This window comes from Gobius niger (assembly GCF_951799975.1).
Source record: "Gobius niger genome assembly, chromosome: 13".
Lineage (NCBI taxonomy): Eukaryota > Metazoa > Chordata > Actinopteri > Gobiiformes > Gobiidae > Gobius > Gobius niger.
Genome location: NC_136864.1, coordinates 8,175,199 through 8,203,056, shown reverse-complemented (window position 1 = coordinate 8,203,056; position 27,858 = coordinate 8,175,199). Strand labels below are relative to the sequence as shown.

The 27,858-nt window shown below is 41.9% G+C and overlaps 1 protein-coding gene across 1 annotated transcript in view; it reads left to right on the top strand.

The window, feature by feature from the left end:
* LOC306972995 (transmembrane protein 200C-like) overlaps positions 1–23,830 on the top strand; it is a 29,162-nt gene extending 5,332 nt beyond the window's left edge. The window contains exon 2 of the mRNA XM_079569773.1: positions 22,019–23,830. Coding sequence (XP_079425899.1) covers positions 22,054–23,643 — 1,590 coding nt within the window. The 5' untranslated portion in view covers positions 22,019–22,053 and the 3' untranslated portion in view covers positions 23,644–23,830. The remainder of the gene's footprint in view (positions 1–22,018) is intronic.
* Positions 23,831–27,858: the final 4,028 nt, after the last annotated feature.

Below are 27,858 nucleotides of genomic sequence, written 5' to 3'. Positions count from 1 at the left end.
CCTCAAACCCATCACCAAATCAAAGCACCGAACCCTGGGGGACCGAGCCTTCGCCATCGCCGCCCCCACCCTCTGGAACTCACTCCCCATCCACATCAGAAACTCAGACTCACTGGCCACCTACAAAAAACTGCTCAAAACACACCTGTTTCAGCTCACTTACAACCAACAATAGCTCTGCCATCTTTGTTTGTCTGTCTCACTTGTAAAGCGTCTTTGTGTTTCCTGAAAAGCGCTATATAAGACCTATGTATTATTATTATTATTATTATTATAACACTTTATTTTACAGGTATAGGTATAGGTACAGATCATTACAGAGCACATTACATTGTACTAAATGTAGTTAAAGTATGTGTCAAGGTATTGTAAAATAAACTCATAGCGGGTCTTATGCCCTATTACATCATGTACCTACAAAGTACTAATACAAGTTATTACATTGTGGATCAATCCCATAGGTACAAGTTGTTACAGATTATTACAGAGCACATTACATATTTAGTTTGGTACAATGTATCAAAGTACTGTAAAATAAAGTGATATCCAAGAGGGTTCAGTTTTTAGTCGTGTGTTGGTCTGTGTTGTGTGAAACACTCTTAAATTGAAACCTTTAACTGAAAAACATCATTATTTGTGGTGACACTTTAGATTACCGTTCACAGTAACAACAAAGTAATTACACAGTAAAGTGCAAGGTTTTATAAAGGTGTCCAAAGTGTAACAACTACACAAGGTGTAACAAAGGTGTGGTGTCTTTTTAATGCCCAGATAGTAGATTTTAAAGGCACAAATGCTGAAAAAATCTGCCCATATTTAAGATTTGCAGAGGAAAGAGAATTGGACCAAATGGGAAAATTTTGAGCAAAAAGAGAAATGTCAATTTCAGCCAAAAGCTGAATATGTTTGATCCCATAGTCTCAGAGTAATAATCATCATTTTTAGATTGAATGCCAGTTTGAATCCAGTTTAATGCTTGATGATAGTTAATTGTTGATTTTGGCACAATTAAATGCTTTATTTTGCGACGTGGAAACCCTGGAATATGTAACTACATATGAGCGCGGGCTGTAATCTAAAGTCAGACGCTCCACCTTAATTACACCTTGTAGCCTTTTGTTACAAGTTCACCTACATGTTGTACACCTTTATTACTCTTTGTACACCTTTATTAAAGCTTGCACTTTACTTGTCCCGTCAAACTAATAAAGTTATATTCGAAAGCACACAAAACCCAGTCTAGTCAAGTATATCTATAAAGCACATTATAGCAACTTCAGCAGCGTTTTCCGCTTCGTCTGAATGTAAGACTTTTGATGCTGTCAGATCAGAAAGCAGAACATTCTTAACAATCGATCCAGACAAGGATGAGTTCCTGCTTTCAAAACATACACTCTTGTTGTGTCCTTGAGCAAGACACTTTACCCACCTTGCCTGCACATTCAGTGTATGATAGTGGCCAAAGCAGGTAATAGGTAAATGCTCTGAGAAACCCGGTCATGTAAATCTAAATCAAACTCCTCCCCTTGTTTCTCCTACACCATATTTTGCCCACAGTCAGAGCGACCTTTTTTAATCGCTGCCTCTGAAAGCAGTTTGCGCCATAACTTATTCATGAACGCCAGCGCTAAGTCACACACAGTTAAACGTGATTAGTCGAACGGGAAACTACAGGCGAAAATTTAACGAAAAAGTGACAAAAATGTGATAAAAAAAGAGACAAAAATGTAGCAAAAATGGGACGAAAATGTGTCAAAAATGTGATAAAAAGAGACAAAAATATGACATAAAATTGATGAAAATGTAACAAAAAAGTGATAAAAAAAGAGACAAAAATGTGACAAAAATGTGATAAAAAAAGAGACAAAAATGTAGCAAAAAAGGGACAAAAATGGAACGAAAATGTGTCCAAAATGTGATAAAAAGAGACAAAAATATGACATAAAATTGACGAAAAAGTGACGAAAAAGTGATGAAAATTGGGCACAAAATGTGATGAAAATGTAACAAAAATGTGACGAAAAAGTGATTAAAAAAAAGTGACAAAAATGTGATGAAAAAGTGATGAAAATTGGACAAAAATGTGATGAAAATGTGTAAAAAAAAGTAAGGAAAAAGACCTGTTTAAAAGACTTTTGTAGGTCTTAGCTTTCAAATGAGGCACTGACCTAGGCTGTAACCTTTTCGATTTGGTTCAAGCCGAACTGGAGAAAATGCACTTGGTTAAGGTGGGGGTTAAGAGGTTAAATCCAGGTAGTGATTTTTTTTGGGGGGGGGTCGGGCATTTCAACTATTATTTAATCCAACTTTTAGACCTGGTTTGGACCTGGTTTCAAACCCAAAAAGCCAAATTGTATCACAGGTGTCCTCTTCTTCCTCACCCTGTTTAGGCATTTCATGTTATTTATTCACTTTTAGAGATAAATTAGCTCCTCCCCTTGTTTCTCCAACACCATATTTTGCCCACACTCAGAGCGACCTTTATTAATCGCTGCCTCTGAAAGCAGTTTGCGCCATAACTTATTCATGAACGCCAGCGCTAAGTCACACACAATTAAACGTGATTAGTCGAACGGGAAACTACAGGCGTGATCTCCGCTGCAGCGAGAGTCGGATCAGTCAGCGCGTCCTCGTCCTCCCCGCGCCTCGTGATGTCAGCACGGGCGGGATCACTGACTCTGGAAGAGACTTGGGTTTGCAAATTGTAGGATCTGTTGGAACGGGCGGTTCTATTACACTGTAAGAGTTACTGAATGTGCTGAAAGGGACAGAGAGGGGGAGTTTACAGGCCGTGAGTGAAGTCATGATGTGGACGAATGAGATCATTTTATACAGATGTTTGTTGCTGGACAGCTCCACTTGGCGGACGCTTTAAAAGGCTTCTTGACCCCCACAGGAAGCGAGCACCTTTTCTCTAGTTTGGCTTTACCCAAATCTAGAAGCAGAAAAAGACTATGACAATAAAAAAGTGACAAGAACACGACTAAAGAGTGATGGAAAAGCAAAAAAAAAGGCAACTCAAAAGTGGGGAAAAGGGAAAAGTAACAAACACGACAAAAAGTAACCAAAACCCAACAAAAATACTTCCAAAATGTGACAAAAAAACGGCAAAAGAGCGACAAAGACGAGCTGGAAAAGCAACAAATCCCACCATACCGGGTTTGCTCTGCCTGATCCTGTCAGACTTTGGAAGCTAAGCAGGAAGGGCCTGGTCAGGACTTGGATGGGAGACCGTTTGGAAACACCAGAAAATCAGGCGAATGTAGTGAGTGAGTGAGTGGTTGGTGGTGGTCGGAGGGGCTGATGGCGCAGACTACTTGCCTCGCCTCCGTCAGTCTACCCCAGGGCAGCTGTGGCTACAATAGTAGCTTACCACCACCAAGTATGGAGTGAATGAATAGTGCAATGTAAAGCGTCTTTGAGTGTCCAGAAAAGCACTGTATAAAACCAATGCATTTTTATTTTTTATTTTTTATTTTTTTAAAGCATCAAAAACGCGACTAAAGAGTGTTAAAAAAGCGACAAAAAACAATGAAAAAAGCGACGAAAAGGCATCAAAAACACTTCCAAAATGTGACAATAACACAACAAAAACACGACTAAAGAGTGATGAAAAAGCAACAATGTGTTTATTGACCTTTATTTAACCAGGATAGTCCCACTGAGATGAAGAATCTCTTTTTCAGGGGAGTCCGGGCCTCTGAGCGGAACCTATTGTACATGTTAAGTGGTCAGGGAAACCAGGGGAGAACATGCAAACTCCACACAGAAAGGCCTTGTCCGGGTGGGAATTGAACCGGGACCTTCTTGCTGTGAAGCATGAGGACTAACCCTCTAACGATCAGTTTTGTAGGTCTTAGCTTTAAAATGAGGCGTTTCTCTGGCCTATAGTCTGTGAGCTCCAGTCGAGAAAGAAGCTTTTAGATTTGGGTAAAGCCGAACTGGAGAAAATGCGCTCGGTTAAGGCGGGGGTTAAAGGTTAAGTATAACGTAAAAGCAGATATTTGTGGGAGAAACAAGACCTTACTTTGCAGTGCATCCGACTACAAAAGGCTTTCATTGTTGCCATGACAGCGTTGCTTCCTGAAAGTTGCTGAAAAGTGCTCATATACATGTTGGTAATGGAGAAAAGGAGTTTTAAAAGTTACACTCTCCATGTTATGGGTATAAATAGGTCAGTGTTTCTCAAAATAAGGAGCAAGTTGTCATTTTAATGGTCGCAGTTTAGACACAAATCACAAACTCTGCTATAGGTTATATAGTTTCCTGCAAACAACAGGATCTCCTGCCTCCACGGGGTCTTATTATAAAACACTGTTATTATTCTTGCACTGTACGTTCCAGTCTTTCCTATCTTATCCTATCCTTTGCAGTTCTGCTCTCTGTGGACTCTGTGGCGGCCGATCCATTTGTGAAAATGTTGTCTTCAGGAACCACTTATTTATGAATCCTGAGACAAGACCACAACAAAAAAGGAAATAGTTAAGTGACAAAAATGTGACAAAAAGAGACGGAAATGTAATGGAAATGTGATAAAAATGCAAAGGAAAATGTGACAAAAATGTGACAAAAAAGAGACAAAAAAGTGACAAAAAGTGACAAAAAAGACAAAAAAGAGACAAAAAAAGTGATAAGAAAAAAAAGGGAAAATATGATGAAAATGTGACAACAATATGAAAAAAGGGACCAAAATGTGACAAAAATGTGACAAAAAAGTGACGCAAATGTGATGAAAATGTGACAAAATGACAAAAATGTAACAAATAAGTTGACGAAAATGTGACACAAAATTTGACTGAAAAGTGGCGACAAAGTCACAAAAATCAATGAAAAGAAATGTCAAAAAAGTAAGAAAAAAGATGTTTAAAAGAGTTTTGTAGGTCTTTCAAATGAGGCACTGACCTAGGCTGTAACCTTTTCGATTTGGTTCAAGCTGAACTGTAGAAAATGCACTTGGTTAAGGTGGGGGTTAAGAGGTTAAATCCAGGTAGTGATTTTTTTTGTGGTCGGGCATTTCAACAATTGTTTAATCCAACTTTTAGACCTGGTTTGGACCTGGTTTCAAACCCAAAAAGCCAAATTGTATCACAGGTGTCCTCTTCTTCCTCACCCTGTTTAGGCATTTCATGTTATTTATTCACTTTGTAGCTTTGACAGTCGACAAACCCCACCCATTACTCACATTTAACATCTATCTTTGCTGACTCTTCCTTTCTCTCCTTTTTTTTAAGTTGTTTTTTTTTACTATGATCTAATTTATCTCGAGATAAATTAGCTCCTCTTTTGTTTCATCCACAGCCATTAATTCACTGTTGAAAAGGCTTGGAGAGCGCCCAACGGGAGCTCGAGAAGAAAGCTACCGTAAGCTCACACATTAACTCTTATTACGCGGATGACTGTTACAATATGCTGCTGTCGGTCAGGAAAGGTGAAGTTACTCAGATTGCGACGCTGCAGCAGAGAGGCAGAGATGAGTTGAAAAAAAATAGTACATTTGAGAGCTGGGACATTGGAAGTTTCGAGCAAATTTCCAGGTTGAGGTTTGGACATTTGTGGAAGAGGGACAACGAATATATGAGTGAGGAAGCTGAGGTTAAATGGACGTTTTGTCCCACTTTGCTCCCCAATTAAACCTGGAATACCATTTTGAAGCAGAGAATTCAATCGCTGAGTTAGTTTTCACCTCCGCTAGTGTATTTTTGATTGACGTGGCTAGCAAAAGTATGCTAATGCTAACGGCAGCATACTAATGCTAGCGGCGCCTAATCAAAGCTGGGACAGAAACTATGATTAAATCCCCTAAAGCAGCCATTCCCAAAGTCCAGGAGATCGTGATTGATCAGAAAATCTCACGGGGCCCCCCAAATCATAATAGTTTACTCCATTCAAAGGAATTATTTATAATTTCACTGCTAAAATGACATTAAAAGTAACATCTAACAGTGACGGTAGGCTATATACTGTTTAAACTGGTGCATTTGTCCAGATAAATGTATATTTCCATTCAAAATGAACTTTTTTCAATGTACTTGTTTTGCAGACATGCTTTGGGGGGGGGGCTATAGTGCTTCTGAGGCCCCAGGGGGCTCCGGACCCCACTATGGGAACCACTGCCCTAAAGTAATACAACAAAATCTGCCACTGCTGGAGCAGTATTTATGGCTGTGTCCGAATGTCCACCCTCGTCCCTAACCCCTCATTCACTACATAGGCCCGCACTATATAGTAGATTATCTAGTCCACCGATTGAGTGACTACGTTATGCTAAAAGTTTGCTAAGCTCCGGGAATAATGTATTTCTGCGACAAAGACCAACAGAGACAGTGGAATATTTATGGATAAATACGAGTCAGATGCGTTATATTTAATATGGATTTTACATGAATGGCTTGAATTATTTGAAAGGAAGCTATCGGTCATTAAACAGCTCGAGCTAAAGGTTAGCAGCTAACGTTAGCATTTTTTCACCATAACCGTTTATATTCAAGTCGATGGAAACGGTTGATTTCATTCAGTCGTGTTGTTTAGTTCAAAGACCTCAAAGAAGTTGCTGTCAGGCTCTTCTCCGACTCTCGCAATGCATTGTGGTCTATATTGACCAGTTAAGTGACCACCGCTGCTCACTACTTTTCAGAGTGCATTGTGGGAAGCACTACTTTTTTCTCTATGGACATTCGGACACCCCTATGGCGTGACCTCTATATAGTGCACTATAAAGTGAATAGTGTGGACATTCGGACACAGCCTATGTGGTTACAGGATTATAGACCAGATTATAGACAGGATTATGGGCGAAAAATATTATAAAATATAAATCAACCAATAAAAATCCAAAATAATCATCATCGGCCTGTATCGTTCGACCTCTAGTCTTGGCCTGATTTATTGAGCTTTGAACCACACAGACTTCACTTGTTTATTCACAGATATCCCCAAAAAATCCAACACAGAAACAGAAAAAAATATAGAATAGATCGGTCAGAGTCTCGCATTAAGGCAGGAGGAAAGACAAAGACCAAAGCAGATGGATGCAGCAAAAGGAGGGCATAGAGTTAGAAGGTGCAGGATTATTATGTAAAATTATTCGAGGTTGCTAGAAGCTTTCGAAGGGAGAAGGCAACAGGGGGGGATAAAAAAAAGAAGAAATTGCACCCACGGGCCGTTGAAAAGCATGAAGGGTGCAGGCCGGGGCAGTGTCTGGGGCTCTGGAAACAGCCAGAACGCATTACCTGCTCTCCCCCCCCGAAAGCCAGGCCACTTAAAACGCTCGGAGCGGATTACGGTTTGATGTCTCACTTCCTCCGGAGCAAAAGGACACAGCCACATAGAAACAAGTGCGACTGGAGGCTAAATTAAAAGCGCTAAGCCAAACTCCCTGCAGGGTAAAAAAAAAAAAAACAGTGCCTAAAGTGTGACATCCCCGAAGCTCATACTGCGGCAGCACAAACTGGTTCAATCCAAACAAATGTGTGACAATACATTTATGCTTTGCAGTAGTTTCCGACTTGGAACGCAGCTTTGAACGTGAGGAAACGGTGCCAGCGCGTTCGGGCTCGGGTTTCGTGTTGTGTTTGGTAGTTTTCGGAGGCTGTAATGGGGAAGCGGGAGCACAAAGGTAAAGCATCCGTGCACAATTCTGGAGATTAATCAGAGCCATGGCAAAGTTTGAGGTTCGCTTCACTTTACGTGTGGGTAAAAAAATGATTTAAAAAAAAATAGTGCATTTAAGAGCTGGGACGTTGGAGGTTTTGATACATTTTCCAGTAATCTGAAGCTGATTTATTGAGCTTTGAACCACATTGCATTCTTGAGTTTGAGTCAGAATGAATGGAATTTGGAGACGCACAAGAGAGAGCTAAAGATGCGTTTAATGTGGAACTGTTTCCACATAAGTTCCCTCAGTTACATAGAAGTTAATAAAGCTACAAATCTACACGCTATAAGAATTGTGATTTTAACAAATTATTAATAGCATACGTTTTATTTTCCATGCAATTGGGCTGCGTAGTTACTATGTGTGAGTGGTCAATTCCTTTGCTTTTTGTATTGTTTGGTAATATGGTCTAGTTTAGTTGATTATTGTTTTGATTGGTTTGTTTACTTGAAATGCTGTCAGCTCAGCTGGCTGATGAGTGGTGACTCCTGGGGTAGCTGGGCTGCAGCACTGGGATTGAGTTAGAGGGGGATGGTATGTTTCATTTGTCGTTTATGGTTTCTTTAGGTTCATGTTATCAAGTCTATTACTTTAAGATGATTTGATTATTGTTTGTATATTTTGTGATTGCCCCTCTTGGAACCGCCACCTTCACGTGGTGGAGGGGTCGGAGCACCTGAATGATCCTGGGGGCTCTGTGGTCGGGGGCTTCGTGCCCCTGGTAGGGTCTCCCACGGCAAACAGGTCCTAGGTGAGGGGTCAGACAATGAGCAGTTCAGAAGCCCCTTATGAGAGACCAACAGGCCCGGTTAGAATCGTGAGGCCGTCCTTCTGTGGACCCACCACCTGCAGGAGGAGCCATAAGGGGATGGTGCAATGTGATATGGGCAACTCCAACAGCTGCCCCCACGACCCGGCAACGGACCAGTGGAAGAAAATGGATGTATGGATGGATAATTTGTGATTGCTTATTGCTTATATTGTTTTTGTTTTGGTTGTGTTAAGGCCAACTTGCTCACCTCCCTTCCCTGAAGGCTAGTGGTTACTTCCAGGTGGGTGAGGTGGGGCACTCCTACTAGTACTCCTGGTTTAGAATTGTTGGAGGAGAAGGGCAGTTTGCTGCAAGGCTGCACCCGATATTTTTGTTTGTCTCCTTTGTTTGTTTAAGTTAAGTCCTGGGCTTTTTCGTTACGCTTTATCGTAATCACTTTTTTGAGCACTATTTTGATGCCTCCTCACCTGCCTTGACAGAACATCCGGGAACAATTTTACAGTGGTACTTAATGGTACTTACGTTTCATGCAGCAACAACATGCAAGAGGCAAAGAGGCATTTTAGGGATTTGTCAGAAAAACATGCTTTAACCCCCGCCTTAACCAAGCACATTTTCTCCAGTTTGGCTTTATGCAAATCTAAAAACATCAAAATAACGAGGGTAAATCCTAATGGTCGCCAGTTGCTCTGCTTTATGACCGCGATGCTCGGGGGCCGACATTACCCGCCATTGCTGCAGTATCTCCATATGTGGGTGGCAAAACAAGCTAGTTTTCCATTAGAAAGCATTGCACTTTACACACAATTTAAGCAACTCTAAAGCCTGGCTTCTAATTTTTTTTTACATTTCTACAGCTAGATATTGCTCCTGTGATAATGCTGGGTTAGTTGCAATGTTCAATGTACAAAGTCTGTAAGAAACATTTTTGAAATCTTGTATGGCGCAGCTACGACCGAACTACACGCACCACGAGTGCCGAGTCTACAGTGAAGATCCCGCCCTTATGCCCTTTTTAGGATCGAGCTTCATCAAAGCAGGGGAGGAGGAGTCTGTAAATCCGCCATGATTTCCCTTTCGAACGTGGTCATTGTGGTAAACAGGGAGGAGTGAGGAGATGGAGTCTATTATTATTATTATTATTATTATTATTATTATTATTATTATTATTATGTCTCTGGTATAAATGCAGAAAAGCAACAAAAAAAGTGTTAAAAAGCAACAAAAAGTGACCAGAGCAACAAAAACATGACAAAAAAGAAATTAAAACAGTTTCTGTGACTGTGACAAAACAGTTATGTAGGCCTTAGCTTTCAAATGAGACATTACACTGTTGCTCTCCAGTTGAGAAGCTAAATTAGATTTGGATAAAGTGGAAAAAGTGGTCAGTTAAGGCAGTTAAGTCAGTATGAAGTTAATCATTCTCTATTCAACGCAATGGCTGCTCTGCTTTGTGACGACGACACTGGAGGCCGCCATTGCTCCGTCATGGTACCTCCATATAGCCGCCAGTGTCCCATTGGGATGCATTGCGCTTTAGACACGTTAAAAACAACTTTAAAAGGCAAGTGCCGAGTCTAAAGTGAAAATCCCGCCCTTATGCCCTTTTTAGGAACATGCTTCATCAGAGCTGGGGAGGGGCAGTCTGTAAATCCGCCATGATTTCCCCTCGAGCGTAGTCATTGTGGCAAGCGGGGAGTGAGAAGGAGACGTCTATTCTTTTTAACAGTCTATGATGAGATAATTTTGATGTTATAGGAACAGCCTTTACAATGGGAGTTTGGTGAATTCATACAGAAGGGCATTTCTCGGCACAAACGGTTGACGCTGACGTTCCTCCATATTTGTCTACCTGGATGTTTGAGCATTCTTGTTTAATTAAATCTGTATTTGGACAGCGTTTGCCATGGCGACTGGGAGCATTTCCCTCTTTGCAAACTAATTTTCTTATTAATCACTTTGTTTATGCCCAGTTGGCTGCTGTGATTTGAGAGCCGGTGTGTAAGGTTGTAGTCTCGTCAAAATGTCGGTTGAAGATGCGTTTCCATTGGGAACATTGACGCAGCTGTAATCCAATGTATTGTAAGACGTGGCGGTCTCTTGGATACTGTGTTCCCGTATTGACTGGTCGGACCACACGGCTTCTGAACACCCGATCAATGGCGGCAGAAAATCCTATCGGGGAAGTTCATGTTCTTCACTGATGAAAAAATAACAGATTGAAAAAGAGAGATGAAGGGATTGAAACATGAGCAGCACAGGTCAAAAAATATACAACCTGTTTAAAGTTACCTGTTGCATTTTGCATTATCTTTGTTTCATGATGTTCAAAAGGACAACGGGGGAAACAACCCAATCTGTGACATGTAGTGGGTTGTTTTAGAATTCTGGAAGCTTCATCTCTCACTCCAAGAGGCTTCGTCAGCAACAACACGTCTCTTGCAGGATCTCTAGAATGGGGAGATCTGAGGGTGGATCCAGGGAAACGAAGTCTATGTAATTAGTCAATGGGTTGCAGGATAGGACATGGAGACTAGCAATATTGATCCTGTTTTTGTACAGTATTTTGTGTGGTATTGTCCTCTAATCCTGTCATTTTATTTATTTTTGCAATCATCACAGTTACAAAAGCTAGTGCTAATTTGCCGCTCATGTCTCGGGTTGGGCCTGTCCACACAATTTATAATAATAAAATACATTAATACAACATTTGTATAAAACATTTTTCAGTCACACACACACAGTACATATACAACCGCACCTACATTCACACAGACTCACAGTGCTATTTACAAATAGGTACAGCTTTGGTTTGTTTTCAGCCAAGACTTAACCCTAGAAATAAACATTTTAAACTTAGATATGGTTTTAAGTTCTGTGGGTAATGAGTTCCACAGCTTCGGACCTGAGTACAAACTATAGACTTTTGTTTATACAATGGGAGGGTCTGAATTTGTCATGTACTTTGACTTTTTTGTTCTAAAAGCAGCTCTCAACAGCCTGTCAAGTCAATATTTCTCAGTAACACTGGTGTTACGAGGGCTTCTTCATAGTTGGTACTCAGCGTAACTCAACTGCAGATGTTGCAGATGTTGCTTTTGAAATATTTTTTGGTTTCTGGATTAGACACTGTCTTTACACTCAATTTTGACATAATTCATTCCACTTTAGATCTCTTTTTGACTCTTTTTAAAACAACAATATTTTTGACTTTGTCCTGACACACAGGCAGTCCCTCCATCCATTTTCTTCCACTTTTCTGTTTCCGGGTGGTGAATCTCATTGCGCCGGCCCCTATGGCTCCTCCTGCAGGTAGTGGGTCCACAGGAGGACGGCCTCACGATTCTAACCGGGCCTGTTGGTCTCTCATAAGGAGCTTCTGAACCGCTAATTGTCTGACCCGTCACCTTGGCCCTGTTTGCCATGGGAGACCCTACCAGGGGCACAAAGCCCCGACAACAGCATCCCCTGGATCATTCGGGTGCTCAAACCCCTCCACCCCGTTATGGTGGCGGTTCCAGGAGGAAACACACAGGCTGTTACATAAGAAAATACAATGACAAGGACAGTGAACCCACACAACTGTAAATAGAGGACAAATTCATCTTAAGCCTCCTTCCTTGTGAGTGAAAAGTTTTCTTTCTTCTCACAAAAATGGCCTCCTTCACTCCTTTTTCAAACCATCTTCCATCTCCAAGGCTAAAATCTGAAATCACAGTCATTTCTGACCTCGATAACTGTGGGGCTTTTTCAAAACACAAAGACAAGGGATTTCTGGCGCTGTAGCTTTGAGAAAAAACCTCTCTCTCCTTGGGGGGACAAAGACTGAGGAGTTGCTGGATAGGAATTGACGGAGAAGCTCTAATTTTAAGGGTAGGATCTTTGTCAATGTCTACAAACAAAAGAACAGAGACGCGATTTATGTGTTGAGCGACTCAGCTTTTGCAGCCCCATTGCTTCACGTGTTCTCTGCTCTCACCCACCTCCACCGTCATTACAGTTCAGCTCATATCCAACCCCGACACAATCCAATTCAACACCAGTCACTGTGGTGTTCCTCTCCTCTGTGGCAGGATGCAAACTCACATAAGACTTCATACTGTACTGCAGTGTGATAAATGTTTCAAAACCAAGAATGATAAAAGTGATAGAATACACCAGGGCCAACATGTTAAACAGCCAAAATATCAACATTTTCACTTGAGTGTAAACTGTCAGTTGTCAACAGTTTCTCATTGTAGAAAAAACTATTTAGCAATACTGGGTTGTTTTAGGGTTGAGGATGTTCGTCAGTAGCCAGTCATCTTCAGCAGACTGGACTTTACACATTTAGTGCCAAAAACGTAAAACCTTGTTTTTGCGTTTTTTTTATTGCGAAACTAGACACTCTAATACACCTTAAACTAGACACTCTAATACACCTTAAACTAGACACTCTAATACACCTTATGTGTGATTTTGGGAGCTCTGTGATGAACCGAACCGAACTGAATTAAATGATGATAAAAAACTTGTGAAAAGTCATGGTCTGGACATTTCATATATTATTGCGTTTCTTGTCCGAGGAAGCGTGGTTTGACAAAGCAGAGTGGCTTCCCATGGAAAGATCGAAACAGTTGAGATTCTAGCATTTCTCTGTTTGTAAATGGTCAAAATTGGTCCAAGGACGACTGAGAAACATCTGGGTTAAGTCTTCAATCCGAGAACCAGGCTGTTTGACTTGAAACTGAGATATTTAGGCATTTGCTTCTTCCCATAACGTCCAGAGAGGATAGAGGAGGAGAGAGGAGTTAATCTGAAAGGAGAGTTTCATAAAACACGACATATCTCAGTTTCTAGAAAAAAAGTCAGTGATTTTGATCAAAACTAGCCTCTGTTTAGCTTAGGATTATTCAGGAACCCGAGGCACGTAGACTGGAACAGTTTTCACCTATGGAGAGCTTAGAGTCTCACCTTTCAAACGAGCCACAGCATGTTTCCATGTCTATAACATAGAATACGCTGTGGTGCTACAAACATCATGAAAAATGGTCTGGATTGTTGGTACTCTACAGCTAAATCCCCAAAACAGCGCAGCACTCAATGTGTTAATGGCTCTAGTATAAGTTGAGAGTAGAGATGAACCGATGTAGCTTTTTCGCTTCTGCTGCCGATACTGAGGGTTTGAGTATCTACTGACTATTTACCGATACTAAGACACTTTCTTACAAGCAGCTTGCTTTGAGTGAAAAAAGTGAATGGTCCTCTTTACGTTGTTGTGAGATCAATAAAGTCTCATCTTTCCTTGCAAACGAGATGTTGCATATCAATTATATTCTTCCACCTCCGCAACATTGCCCGCCTCAGCCCCTCCCTTACCCAGTCAGCAGCTGAAATCCTCATCCACGCATTGATCACTTCCAGACTCGACTACTGTAATCGCCTCCTCTACGGACTTCCCACCACTCATCTCCAAAAACTGCAATACATCCAGAACTCTTCTGCCCGCCTCCTCACTCACACCCGGTCCTTAGAACACATCACCCCCGTCCTCCAACAGCTCCACTGGCTCCAATATGCTTCAATATCGCATTCAATACAAGCTCCTCCTCACCTACAAGTCCCTCCGTAACCTGGCCCCGCCCTACCTCACCGGGCTCCTGCAACAACACCAACCCACCCGCCGCCTCCGCTCAGCTGCCTCCAGCCGCCTCACTTCCATCACTCGCACTAACCGCCGGAACTTGGGGGAACGAGCCTTCGGTATTGCCGCCCCCAGCCTCTGGAACTCACTCCCACAGCACATCAGAAACACAGACTCACTCCCAAACTTCAAACCAGTACTCAAAACCCACCTCTTCTATTCTAAGCATCTTCGAGTGTCCAAAAGTGCTATATAGGTTTGTGGGGGTTATGGAATCATTCAGAGGCGCCAAGCTGTATTAAAACAGAAAAGAGTCCGCTAAATACGAACCATGAAGATACATGCAAATGTCGTGCTAACACCAGCTAAAGCTAACAGAGGCTTAATGCTAATATCTGAAAAATGTCCTTTTAGAACAGCGGTATGATGCTGTAAAATGTTAACTCCGTATGACCTGTGTGTCACTAGTGAGGGCTGTTCACTCTCTCATTTGCCAGCAGTCTGTTCACGTCGGTACGATTCAGTGCGCTTTGGCCACAAACAGAAGTCGGTCCCAAAACGTATTCCTGGTCAGACTGGTTTGACCCTGGCCTCTGCTATGGAAAAGCTCGCCAAACCGAGTTGAGGGTTGTGGAAGAGAGACTATAGGCCAGGGGAGTCAAACATACGGCTCACGGGCCTTATCCGGCCCGTGAGAGGATTTAATCCGGCCCCTGCCTTGCAGAGCATAAATCCCAGAGTATGCAGGAAAAAAAGTAAGTCTCTAGCCAATTCCTGTGCAGAGTTATGAATTTTTAAAGAATATCCAGAATGCTCATTCTAGCCACTAGGGGTCATTTAAAAAAAAAAAAAGAAAGAGTTCCACATGTGTCCAGCAGAGGGCACTGATATGAACAACACATTATATAGCCACGTGGTAAATGGCCAGTCTGCCCCATGTATAACCATGTAGGACACAGGCTTGTAAAGTGTATTACAAGTGTAAGCCGTTGTTTTTAATGAAGCTGAGGCTTTGACCAAATCACAGCTTATTATTATTCATTTATTGGAAACATTTTCTCTATTCTATGCGGCCCGCGACCCGCCGTGAGAGCTGAATTTCGGCCCGCGACCCAAAATGAGTTTGACACCCCTGCTATAGACAATCATTGCTGAACACTAAAACAAACCAGTACAGGTGACTCTCAACGTTTTGTACTAGTTCTGGTAGATTTATCACCAACTATTTTCATTGTTTTCTCATGAACTTCTATACACATAAAATAGTATAATAGTATTAGCTGGTTTTAAACATAATACGCCCATAAAAAGAACACTATATGATTACCTAAACTGCAACCTTTGACATTTACTTTCAAACAATTCACCTACTTAACCTTTCAGTCTTCCAAGTGAAACATCTATACGTTCTTGCAACAACCATACACGATTATTTTCGCCCTCATTTATTGGATTTGGAGGTGTGATGGGAAGGAGAGGGCAGGAGAGTGGTGGACTGAACATGCCTGCTGGCGGCCTGTCTGGACACATTACGGTTTCCGAGGCTGATACTGCCCTGGCTCAGCTCCATAGATAAACAGCGCGGCGCCTTGTTCTCTCCTGTCAGCCGAGCTACATGTCTTTGTCTTCCCCCCATGTCACCGCCGCATTTGAATATACAGCTGCTGCAGACGCTACTTCACACTCCTCAATAGCTAAAAGCCTGATTTGATTGCTCTCTGTGCTGCTGATTTAAAGGTTTTTTTACTGGTGATCATCTACGGGCTGTTTGTCAGTTGTCACCTTGTTACGATGCTTTCAGAAAGCTCCATTTCCTCTGGGGTTTGAGGACAAAGGCATGGGTTTGAGGGGGGAAATCTCCAATATTTCAGCATTGTGATTAGATTTGCGATTTGTTCAAAGTATGTCCAGGATCAATTAATATTGAAGACTGAAACACAAGCTACTAAACATATTTCAGTGTCATAAAGGTAAAAAACAATATTGTTTCAATTAAACTCATGGTATTGTGTCTCAGGGCTCTTTGAATCACTGACATCAATCTCAGACGCCTGTGATGATTAGTTGTCAGGTAAACCCAGTTAAGGGAAAAACTACTGAAAAAGGACCTTCCACATTATTAAGCAGATCATCATTTTCAAGCAATATGGGAAAGGAAAAAGATCTCTCTGCTGATGAAAAGCGTGAAATAGTTCAATGCCTTCAAGTAGGTTTGAAAATCATTGTAATCCTTGTACTTGTGAGAGATTTGTGGCTGATTCAGGAGCACACAGATGGAGGCACCAGACAAATACATCAGATTAAGAGAACAGCAGCTACAAAGCAGCATACAGGTATTTGAAGCTGCTGGTGCCTCTGGAGTCTGCCGAACATCATGCTGCAGTTGTGCATAAACCTTCTATCCGGCCTCCCCTAAACTATTAATTGAATGCTCACGAGCAGAAACGGCTGCAGTGGGCCTAGTTTAGGGGTGTATTTGTCTGGCAGAAACCGTCCTGATTGTGCCTTTATCTGCACAAACCCATGTGTGCTCTGAATCAGCCTCAAATATCTTTCATGAAATATCGAAGGCTTTCATACCTAGTCCAGGGTTTTCAACCATTTCACACTTTTCATCAGCAGAGAGATTCCCATATTGCTTGAAAATGGTGATCTGCTTAATAATGTGGAACGTCTGAGATTGATGTCAGTGATTCAAAGAGCCCTGAGACACAATACCATCCATGAGTTTAATTGATTTTTTTTTTACCTTTATGGCACTGAAATATCATTTGCAAAATAATTGTTAACGCAGTGTAATCAATGTTTCCATCATGATGTCAGCTCTTTAGGCAAATGCTTATCCAACAATAATCTCTGTGGAAAATACCATATTCCGCTTTATATAAAACAAAATAAAGTTGTATCTGGGTCGCAGCTCATCATGTTCGTGAGGGCAGGTCCTGACGCCAAAACAGCTGATAACCCCTGGTGTAAACTGCATGAGATGCTTTTATGGATGATAAGACCCCATAGAGACAGGATATGTTGTTGTTTGCTCAGGATAATAGCAGCCTTTGAGGTCAAACGTGACTCATTCAAATTGCCAATTGCATTGACTTTATAAAGTGCCTGTTAAAGCCCTGTAGTATAACACATTGTAGTAAAGTGAGGTCGATGTTTGGATGCCGCATAAGCAAGGAAAGATCCTGTTATATACAATAGTTCACTGTCACAATAAAATTTTGAGTCTTTGACAAAAGGACTGAGTTTGGGGTTGTAGATTTCCTTCCCTTTGTAGATTTAAAAGGCTGTATACAAGTCGAAAAAGAAAAATCAGTATGTTGGGGGGAAAAGACCTTTGTCCGCTGCATCTTCTTATAAAGCCTTTTTATCAAATGTAAAGTCGACAATGGAAGTGCCAGTGGAAAATGTGTGAGGAATGTTAGAAATGCCTTTGGACCTGTGTTAGTCAAAGTAAAAGTGACTAAGCAACAGCTCTGAGCTTTGTTCATGTGGGGAAGAGAGGACCTTGACTAAGTATGATTATAAGAAATATTATAAATGCAAAGCTGTGTAGATTCATCTTAGATTTAGTTCAAACTAGACAACAATTTAAAGGAATTATTCGACTAAAATTAAACGCCATTTTCTTCAAAAGACAAAATGTTGTCCTGGACCACATTAACCATGCAAAAATGCTCCCTCTGTCTTTATAGTAAACGGAAAAAAATCAGGTATAGAGCCTAACCGCCACCTGAACCAAGCATATTTGCTCCAGTCCGGTTTTACCCAAATCTAAAAGCTTCTAAAGCGAAAATGAGGATGAAAATGCAACAACAAAGTGTCAATAAAGAGTGTCCGGAAAAAGTATAATGCAATTAAAAAAAGCGACAAAAACACAACTAAAGAGTGACAAAAATGCAACAGAAAAGCCACAAACGAGCAACTAAAAATGTGACGGAAACTTAACAAAAAAGCAACAAAAACTCGACAAAAAAAACGGACAAACGAAAAACACGTTAAAAAAAATTGGCTAAAACAATTTAAAAACCCAGACAAAAACATGTCAAAAACGCCAACAATGTGAGAAAAAGGTTACAATCAGTTATGTAGGTCTTAGCTTTCAAATGAGGCGTTAAACTGGCCTAGAGGCATTGAGAAGCTTTTAGATTTGGGTAGTGCCAAACAGTAGAAAATGTGCTTAGTTAAAGTAAGAGTCAAACATATCAAAGAGCACTGACATGTGTGGAAAGAAAATCCACAAGCATTTCAGAGCATGTTTGTGTTTTCTAAGCTACAACAGTTATCAGGTTTCATTCATTAAAAAAAGCATACTGACACTGAATATGTTGTTTTCTGTAAAGGACATGATGCTACTACAAAAATTACCTCATTTATGATTTGCTAAAACACCATCTTGTCTGTGTAAACAACACCTTGTACAAGCAGAGCACCTTGCCAGTAGCAGGGTTTCAGCTACTGCTACTCCCGAGGTGTTTCACTTCAACACGACAAGGCAATGAGATTCTAGATGGCCTCAGGAAACGGCCGGTTCCTGGGACGCCGACAACAAAGGAAATCGGTGTTGTCCAATATGCTAATACACCTGCATTATGCACAGAGGCGGCGCACCTTCCTACTACCTGCCAAATGAATCCACAGAGCGGGATCCGAGGGAAAAGAAAATTAGCAGCGCGGCGCTCCTCTCTCCTCTCCGCCATTGTTCCCTGGAAACAGAATCACAGGGCTGCATTAAAAATGGATATTTATGGCTTTACGAATGTCCCGGTAGGTTTTATATAGCGCCATAATGGAGCACATAAGGGCACTTGTTAGGAAGCAGATGACAGTGAGCTTTTTAAAAGGGGTCAAAATCCAGGATAAGTCTGAGTAATAGCTTTGATTTACTCTGCGTTTCAGACATAGCCTTAGCGTAATCCCACCAAACAGATGCTGACAAGAGGAGCAGTCAGATGTGCATTTACGCACACGATGTACAAAAGAGATGTGTTTGGACGACACCAGCAGGCTTTTATTACTTTATATTCTATTCCAAGGCTTGTACTGACAATGACGATACTAATACCTATACTTTCTGTTAAGTCATTCTCAAAAGCCATATTCAGAAATGTTCTTTCTTTGCTTCTTTATCCCATCTTTATCCCAGCAGAATTCAAGAAATTTGTCAGTTTATGCCATTGTCAGGCAGTGTTGGGCAAGTTACTTTAAAAGTGTAATATTCTACATTAGTTAGAGTTTTAACAGTTTCTACTTTGAGCTACTTCGTAGTTACTTTTGGCAAAATATAAACTGAAAATACTGAGCAAAACTGCAGTCAAGGATTTCCTTTTCCACGACTGGGAATCATGTTATATTACTACAATGTATGAAGAAGTCTGTAGCAGATTTATTCAGTTTAAGATAATCCACTGATCATGGCGTCGAACCCCCAACAGCTTTATTCCCACTGATTCCTGTTGGAGATGTAACGAACATGGTGGATCCATTTATCACATCCTTTGGAGTTGCCCAGCTCTTCAGGATTGGTGGAAAAATATTATGGACATAATTTTTACAGTATTAATAAAAGAGATGTATAATTTCTGCAACTCACACTTTTCATCTTTTGAAAGAAGATGGATAATACTCGCTCTCACAACAGCAAAACGGATTCTATTAAGACACTGGATGAAAAAACAACCCCCACCTTATGAGGGGTGTGAGCAAATGGTCAAACTAGCATCCTATGAGAAAGTCACCTATGGTCTTCTTAATAAGTTACATCAATATGACGTACACTCATACTACCTTAATGTGTGAGCGGAATGATTAATGGTCGGTGTGGTGTTCTATGTATGAAAAAAAAAAAAAAAAAGGATTTCCCTTTCTTTCACTTTCCCCATTCTCTTGTGTTATGTTTTGATGACATTAACTAGGAAAGGAAAGGAAAGGAAAGGAAAAAGGACTTTATTTGGATAGTGCCTTTCACAGACATGGTCACAAAGTGCTTCACATGAGACAACTACACACAACCGCAGATCTTCTACACCGTTAATACATTTAAATACACTTGTAACTCGAGTTACTTGAATATCAATGACTAGTATATTCCCAAATATTGTATGGAATACATTACCCCTACACTGTTGTCAGGTTGCTACTGAGCGCGCACAAGTAGACATTAAAAAGAAAAAGAATTTGTTTTTGTCATATGGTATTCATTTATGGACATTGGTATCGATTCTGAAATGTGGGTTTGGAAAGTATTGATTCCCTTGTACAAACTGAGGAAGGCCGGTGTAAAATATATAATAGTGGTCCTAACCCCCACTTTAACCAGCAAATTTTCTCCAGTTTGGCTTTACCCAAACCTAAAAGCTTCTCGACTGGAGCTATCGGTCTCATTTGAAAGCTCAGACTTACAAAACTGAGCAAAGACTTCTTTTTCCTTGTGTTGTTGCCATGTTGTCGTCACCTTTTTTGTTGTGTTTTTTACGCTGTTTTGTCACGGGTGTTTTTTTGCATTTATGTAACTTTTTTGTTGTTTCTAAAAGCAATGTATTGGCAATTTTTGGCTTTTTCATCACTTTTTTCGTCACATTTTTGTTTTGTTTCCATCCTTGTTTCCATCTCATTTCTTTTGTCGCTGTTTTGACTCTTTTTCAAGAAGCTTTTTAATGTGGGCAAAGCCAAACTGGACAGAATGTGCTCGGTTAAAGAGTTTAAATTGGTGCACCGAGTTGGAAAAGCATGCTCTTATTACGAATAAACTTGCTGACCCTGTCATTTACACAGCTCATATTTCTGTCCAAACTAATCGCAAGAAATTCTCAAATATCTCAAATCGCTTTTTCAAAATTCATTCAGATCTAATGTGCTGTTAAAAAAAATGAGGTCATATTGATAAGAACAGCTGTTGGAGTTGGAAAGGGCGATCTCTTTCACTGTTTGCATTTGGTATTTGCTCAGTAACTGGTTTACACCACCTTTGTTGTCCATAGGGCTGGGTAACGTTAAACGATACTGGTCTGGTATCGAAAAAGAAGGTTTAGGTACAACCGGTGTCGAAAAAATACAAGTATCGAAAGCAGGTACCCAAAAGAAAATATAAAATCTTTATATTCCAGTTTTGAGGCTGTTGGTCATCCAAATTTAAAAGAAGAGAAAAAGTGGAAGACATGTAAAAAATCTAAATAAAAATAAAAAGTAGGAAAACAAGTGGAAAAATCGGGTTCCATTTGGGGAAAAAGATTGTGAATTTAAAAAATAATAATAAAAACAGAGATTTTTTTTTAATTTGGGGGAAATTTGGAAAAAAGAAAACAAGGAAAATGGGTGAAAAAAGGGAAATTTAGGGGGAAAAATGGGAAAAAATGCTACAAATGGGGACAAACAATAAGAAAATCTTGGAATGTTTTTTTTCCCCGCCCTTTTGTCGTTAAAATGAAATGTAAGGAGAAGGAATAAATTGACATTATTAATCTGTGTAATGGTTCTTAATGACAAATATGTTAATGAAGGTATCGGTATCGAAAACCAAGTATTGTTAGGTTGTTAAGTCCTTGTATTGAAAAAAATTTAACTGTACCCAGCCCTAGTTGTCCATAGCATTTCTTCCACACAGACCAAAGCAACAGGAGTAGGAAATGAACAGAATTAAAAGTGTTAAATAGGGCAAAATCACAGTTTCACGGTTTCAAAAGCAAATCGCAAAGACTGCAGTCATGTAGACGGAAGTAGATTTTAATATCCAGCCTCCACGGAGTCTTCCCGGGCCGTGTAACCTGCTAATGTTTAGATGCAAGCGAGTGTATAGGATTCTACTGTACACAGAATGAATGTACAATAAATCCGGATTAACTGCAGCCGCCCACTACAATCCCACTGTTATTTGCCACCGCATTTTCCCTTTCCACGCATACCGCTTGAATCCTCTTATCGATTAAGTCTCACGCTCTATCTTCCCCCCCCCTTCCTCTCCTTTCAGATTGAGAGTGACGAGCCTGCCTTCCACCCGCCACCATGATAGCCACCGGTGGGCTGCTGCGCATGAACCGGCGCCAGGACTCCCTGCGTGCCAAAAACCGGGCCGAGAACAAACGCAAGCGGAAAGCCAAGAAGAAGAAAAAGAACGACGTGGTGGTGGTGAAGGGGAAGCTCAACCTGTGCTCCCCGGCCGGGCTGGTGGCCGCCGTGGGGATTCTGGTTCTGCTGGTCGGCGTGTCGATGGCCGTGTTGGGATACTGGCCCAGTCAGAACCAACAGGAGTACCAGGCGAGGCGGCGGATGGGGGCATACCACCCGAACCGGAGCTACGCAAAGACTCTTTCTGCTAACGTGTCTCGCGAGAAACCGCCATCGGATCAGATGTTCAACGCCAGCCACGCCAATCGCGAAGAGAGCAGTAACGGCAGTAGCGTCCCCAGCCCCGCCCCGCGCTGTGGATTCCTTTGCGACTTCCTGGACAACTACCTATACTCCGACAATCTAAAAGTCTTCGGACCGCTCGTGATGGGGATCGGGATTTTCCTCTTCATCTGCGCCAACGCCGTCCTGCATGAGAATCGCGACAAGAAAACCAAAATCATCAACCTGCGGGACATCTACTCCACGGTGATCGACTTGCACAGCATCCGCTCCAAGGAGTACTCGCCGCTGAACGGGATGGTGAATTACACGCAGGCGAGGAGCGCGGAGGGGCCTTCCGGTTCGCACCCCCCGGGCGGGAAGCTGACGCGGAGCTCGTGGCCGTCGACCGGACTCGGTTTTCAGGGCGAGCTCGGGAGCGACGACGTTTTCCGGCGGCCCTCGCTCGTGGAACGGCCGCGCAGCTGGTCCCGGGACGTCCAGACTTTCACTGACACGGTCTACAGCATATACAAAGACTACAGCAATAGCTCGGACCACACGCCGCAGCCGAAGCCTTGGGAGACCACTTCGATCGTCACCTCGTCCGTCAACGCTTTTACGCTACCCGTGATCAAGCTCAACAACTGCGAGGTGGAGGAGTCGGAGAGACGAGAAGCGGCGGCGGCGGCGGACAGGGGGCGCTCTCAGGAGGAAGTCGTCATCGAAACGGCCATAGAATCACAAAGCAACGAAGACGACATCGATCTAAGCCAAACGGAGGAGACGCAAGCGACCGATTTGGACACTTCGTCGGAACAGCCAACCCACAAAGACGATGACGAGGGTATTGCCGTAGCGGTAGTAACGCCCAATCAACACCAGGGGGACGCGCAGGAGAATTGGACCCATCTTGTCCCTTCGCCATCGCAGGTGGATTTGAACACGGGGTCGCGACTTTCTCTGAACTCCCTTTCGGCGGAGAGGGAGCCGAGGCTGGTGCGGCGCTGTAGCTTGTCTTTAACCGCGTGTCGACAAGGCGAGCGGGCGAGGAGGTTTAGCTGCCCCAAACTGGAGCGCTCGAACAGCAAGGGCTACATTAAACTGACTGACTTGGGAGGAGAGTCTTTCGAAGCCCCCGACACGGAAGAGACCTCTTTGGTGGTGGGCGAGAGAGACGTAACCGCGGATACCGAGGTGGACGTCGAAGCTCAGGGAGGGGAAAGAGACATGATGGCTGCCGGGGAGTCTTCGGCAGAAATTTAGATCAGTGGTTCTCGCATATTGAGTAAAAAATGTACACCAAGACGAATATTTAGTCATACACACCTGAATCGAAACAAACTAGGGTAGATCTGGGGCAGGTTTTGCATCCAAAAAGGCCCAAAATTCAAATCCCAAAAGAGCCAACACTCATTTTATTTGCAGGACGGCTAAACCAGGCTAAACTACTTCTTAAAGGGATATTTCAGGATTTTTGAAATAGGTTCTCATTTCCTAGTTATCCAGAGTGTTGCTAATTTCTGGAGATATGTTTTTTGTAATTTATGCAGTTCTTCTGTTTGGAGAGTTGGCGTTAGGCTAATGCAAGGCTAGCGCATTTCTACGATATCAGCTAGCCTGCATTAAAAACAGTCTGACCCGCTCCACAGAGCACCTGAGGCAAATCACTTATAACACCAGACTAACCATAGAAATGTCTGTGTCCATAGAGTAATTTTAACCATTTTACATTTAAAATACCTTATATTTGAGCAGCATCAGCTTCGTGGTTGTATAAGCTATGCGGCGGCGGAGTGATCTGCTAGAAAATAGTCCCTCAAAATGCGATCATTCATGTGATGCAAGGTCAGTTATATTCCAAAAATTATTCTATCGACACTTATATGGTTAGTCTGGCTAGCTGATACCATAGAAATGCGTTAGCCTAGCACTAGCTTAGCACCACGGAACTCTTCAGATATAAGAACTGCATGAATTACAAAAAAAAATATCTCCAGAAATCAACAACACTCTGGATAACTAGGAAATGAGGCCCCATGTCAAAAATCCTGAAATATCCCTTTAATAAGGACTGACTTGGGTACAAATAAGGGAAAGCGCTGGATTAGCCTCAAAAAGCAAATATGGCCGTTTCACAAGTTGAGGATCTCGGGTTAGTGAAACTCGCCTTGACACTTTCTGCAAAAAAAAAGAAAGAAAGAAAACCATCACAACTGAAACGATCATACTCGACTGCGTGGAAGGGCTGTAGGCGTAGATTGGCAGGCACACTTATTCCAGTCTGCCACAGGGCAACGTGGGCGAAGAGTTCATGAATAATGCCCAAGACTGAAACACGACTTTGTGTCAAGAACGCTAACGTCTTACTCTTGATTTGAGGGGAATCGTGTTGACTCTAGTTTGGATTTACCAAAGCACAGCTGAGGATGAGGGAAAAGTCATTGTCTCTAAGGGGAGATTCGTCCTCTGCAGCCTCCTTCAGTGCTGCTGCGGAAACCTGTCAGGAGAGGTGGACGACCGCAGTGAGGCGCCTTGGGACTGCGCTATAGGTTTGGTCAGATCTTGCTGGAGGCTTATATGTATAAGATTGACGGGGCAAAGCGAAGGAGGTGGAAGAAAACCTGTCCACACATAAGGAGAACATGCAAACTCCACATATAGAGAGACACAATATGAGAGTCGAACCTTTTGTTGTGAAGTATGAGCGGCAACCTTTCAGTCATATATTCAAAATCTCATCTAGGCAAGGTATCAGATTAAACCCAAACGAATTCAGGATTATGTTTCTAGTAGAGGCCCCCCCTGTGCCACACCTTGAGAACCACTGACCTAGATTATATTTGACGTTTCTTCAGAACAAACTGTATGATGTCTTGTTGAGCATGTGCATGTGGATACTTCGGGGGAAAAGGGGCGAATCTGAAAGCACACTAAGGACTATTGAAACATAGCCATGAACACACAAAAAGCAAGCGGCTAAAAATACCCCATCCACTGCTCAATATCCAGAAGTGACTTTTTCTATTTTTACAATGTAGCAAGAGCAATACTAAAGACTTGTCAGAAGATTTAGTTAAGATTTCTATATAAGCAAATCCCTGGTTGGTACGCCCGGGGGTTAAAAACTTTTGTATCTTGTTAAAAATAGTAAGGCAACCGTTGTAGCGTGTAGACTTGCCAAAACTGTCACCACGATGTTGTACGGTAGCATCGATTTGACATAAGCCACTGGTTTAAAAATGAGTTAGACTAGACTCGTCTCTCTGCATTGTTGATTCTGTGAATACCACGTGATCATATAGGGAAAAGAACCGAAACTCAGGTAGATGACGGGATTAGGATTACACGGGCCGACGACGGGACAGAGGTCTTTCTTATGTGCACACCTGTTTGTATCAAAAACCATGACTGAATAAATTTAAATGTGACACACGAGGTCTAGTGGTTGTTCGTGGGAGAGTGATCGAAGTGCAGGGAAACTGAAAAATGGGTTTAATGTTGCAGGTTTTTCTCGATTGATAAAACACAGCACCGAACGACTTTAAACTCAATCTCAGATACAACACACTTCTGACAGAACTATATAGTACATGGCCTGCAATCTTTCTCTCACACATGATGCAATAAGTGAGCACATCTTTATCTGCCTCTGGAGTTTCATTTCATCATGTTTAATGCTTCTCTGTGCTGTATGTAACAGCTACTGTATGTTTGTCCAGATTTTACCAACAAAATGTACATTCTCTCTTAAAAGTAGGGATGGGCAATTCATCAAAGTCTTTGGCAGGAACAGCACCTAGTTTTGGAGTTTGGCCGAGACAATGGAAGATTTTTGTGTGTGAAATGAAACCAGAGGAAAGCATTTGTTATTATTTGAGCTGCGGTTTGTTCATGCAGTTCATGAACCAGCTATCATTTAACCTTTATTTAACCAGGAAAGTCCCATTGTGATTGAAAACTTCTTTTTCAAGGGAGTCCTGGCTAAGAGGCAGCAAAAGATACAGAATTAGAATTACACACATGTTATACACACTATGAAAAACAGATACAATGTAAAAAGGTCGACTCAAATGCTCTCAATCTTTTCCAGTCTTTTTGCTACGTGTTCCATGAAGAAGGAGCAGAGTGAACAAAAGTCTTTTTCCCCAGTTCTGTACGGCCAAATGGAACAGTGAGCAATAAATGATCATTTGGACGCAAACAGTGAGAGCCAACACTCCTCCGTGAGATTAAGTTACAGATGTAAGAGGGCAGAAGACCAAGCATGGCCTTATGAATAAAAGTAAACCAATGACCCAGCCTCCAGGGGGGCAAAGAAGGCCATCCCACTCGAGAATACAGTTCACAATGATGGGTCAAGGCCCTATAGTTAGTAATGAACCTCAGAGGAGCCTGATATACAGTGTCAATCTTATGCAGACTTTGAGATTAATGTACAACAGGTCTCCATATTCTAAAATAGATCAAAATGTTGCAGTCACAAGGCGCTTTTTTGCCTCATTGTGATTCTTTTATTTATTTTTTTGCTATATATCGTGCACAATATAAGAAAAAAGAGCGAAATTTAAACATAAATCATGAGTAAATGTATAACCACAACAAGGCAAAAATGAAGCTAATTTATGACAATCATGAGTGAGTAAGTGCTTTAATTGTCGTAAAACGAAATAGTGTTCAGGTGTTAGTCCTGAGCCGCTGCGACTGAGCCACTGTGGGTCAACCTGACCAGCATGTTTTCTGGAGGTAGAGGAAACTGTAGCACCTGGAGGAAACCTGTCCGCCTTCAGTCTCCTCTGACCCTCTGAAACGGTGCACCTTCTCCTGGGTTTGTCCCTGTTTCAAAGCGTGGTGTCCTGCACTGGTCAGCTCCACCTCCTCCTTCCTCTTCCTCCTGCACACCTCCCTCCGCTCCACAACATTCTTTCACCATCTTCTGGGATGAGCTCAGCAGTTAATCTGTTTTATTCTTCAGTGAACGTCCATTAGCCAGAACAATAGAAGGCATGTGTGGATTAGCTGTGAGCCCCACCCGGATACCTCCTTGTTTGTTGCTTCCTTGTTTCCTGTAGCTCCTCTTGTGACGCCTCCACTGTGCTCCAGGTGTGGGGGGCTCTTGTTGCCTCTTCGGTGTCTTAGAAGAAGAAATGTGTAGGTCTCGGATGGGTTTAGCTAGATGTTTGTTTACTTTTAAAGACCTGCACTACAAAAAGTAAATATCAAGCATTGGCTTAAATGACTTGAATTGAGGAAATGTATCTTGTTTTGAGTGGTTTTCACTCATTTAGACACTTTTCCTGATCGGACCAAGTTTACTTTGATTGTTTGAGGACATTTCAGACCAGTTCTAGGGTAAATCTCGCCTGAAATAAGAAAGTAAAACTGCCAATGAGATAAGACCAATTTTCTTTCCCCATTGGCAAAGAAAATTACCTGAAATAAGGACGAAACGTATCGAAACGAGCCAGAAACATCTCAGAA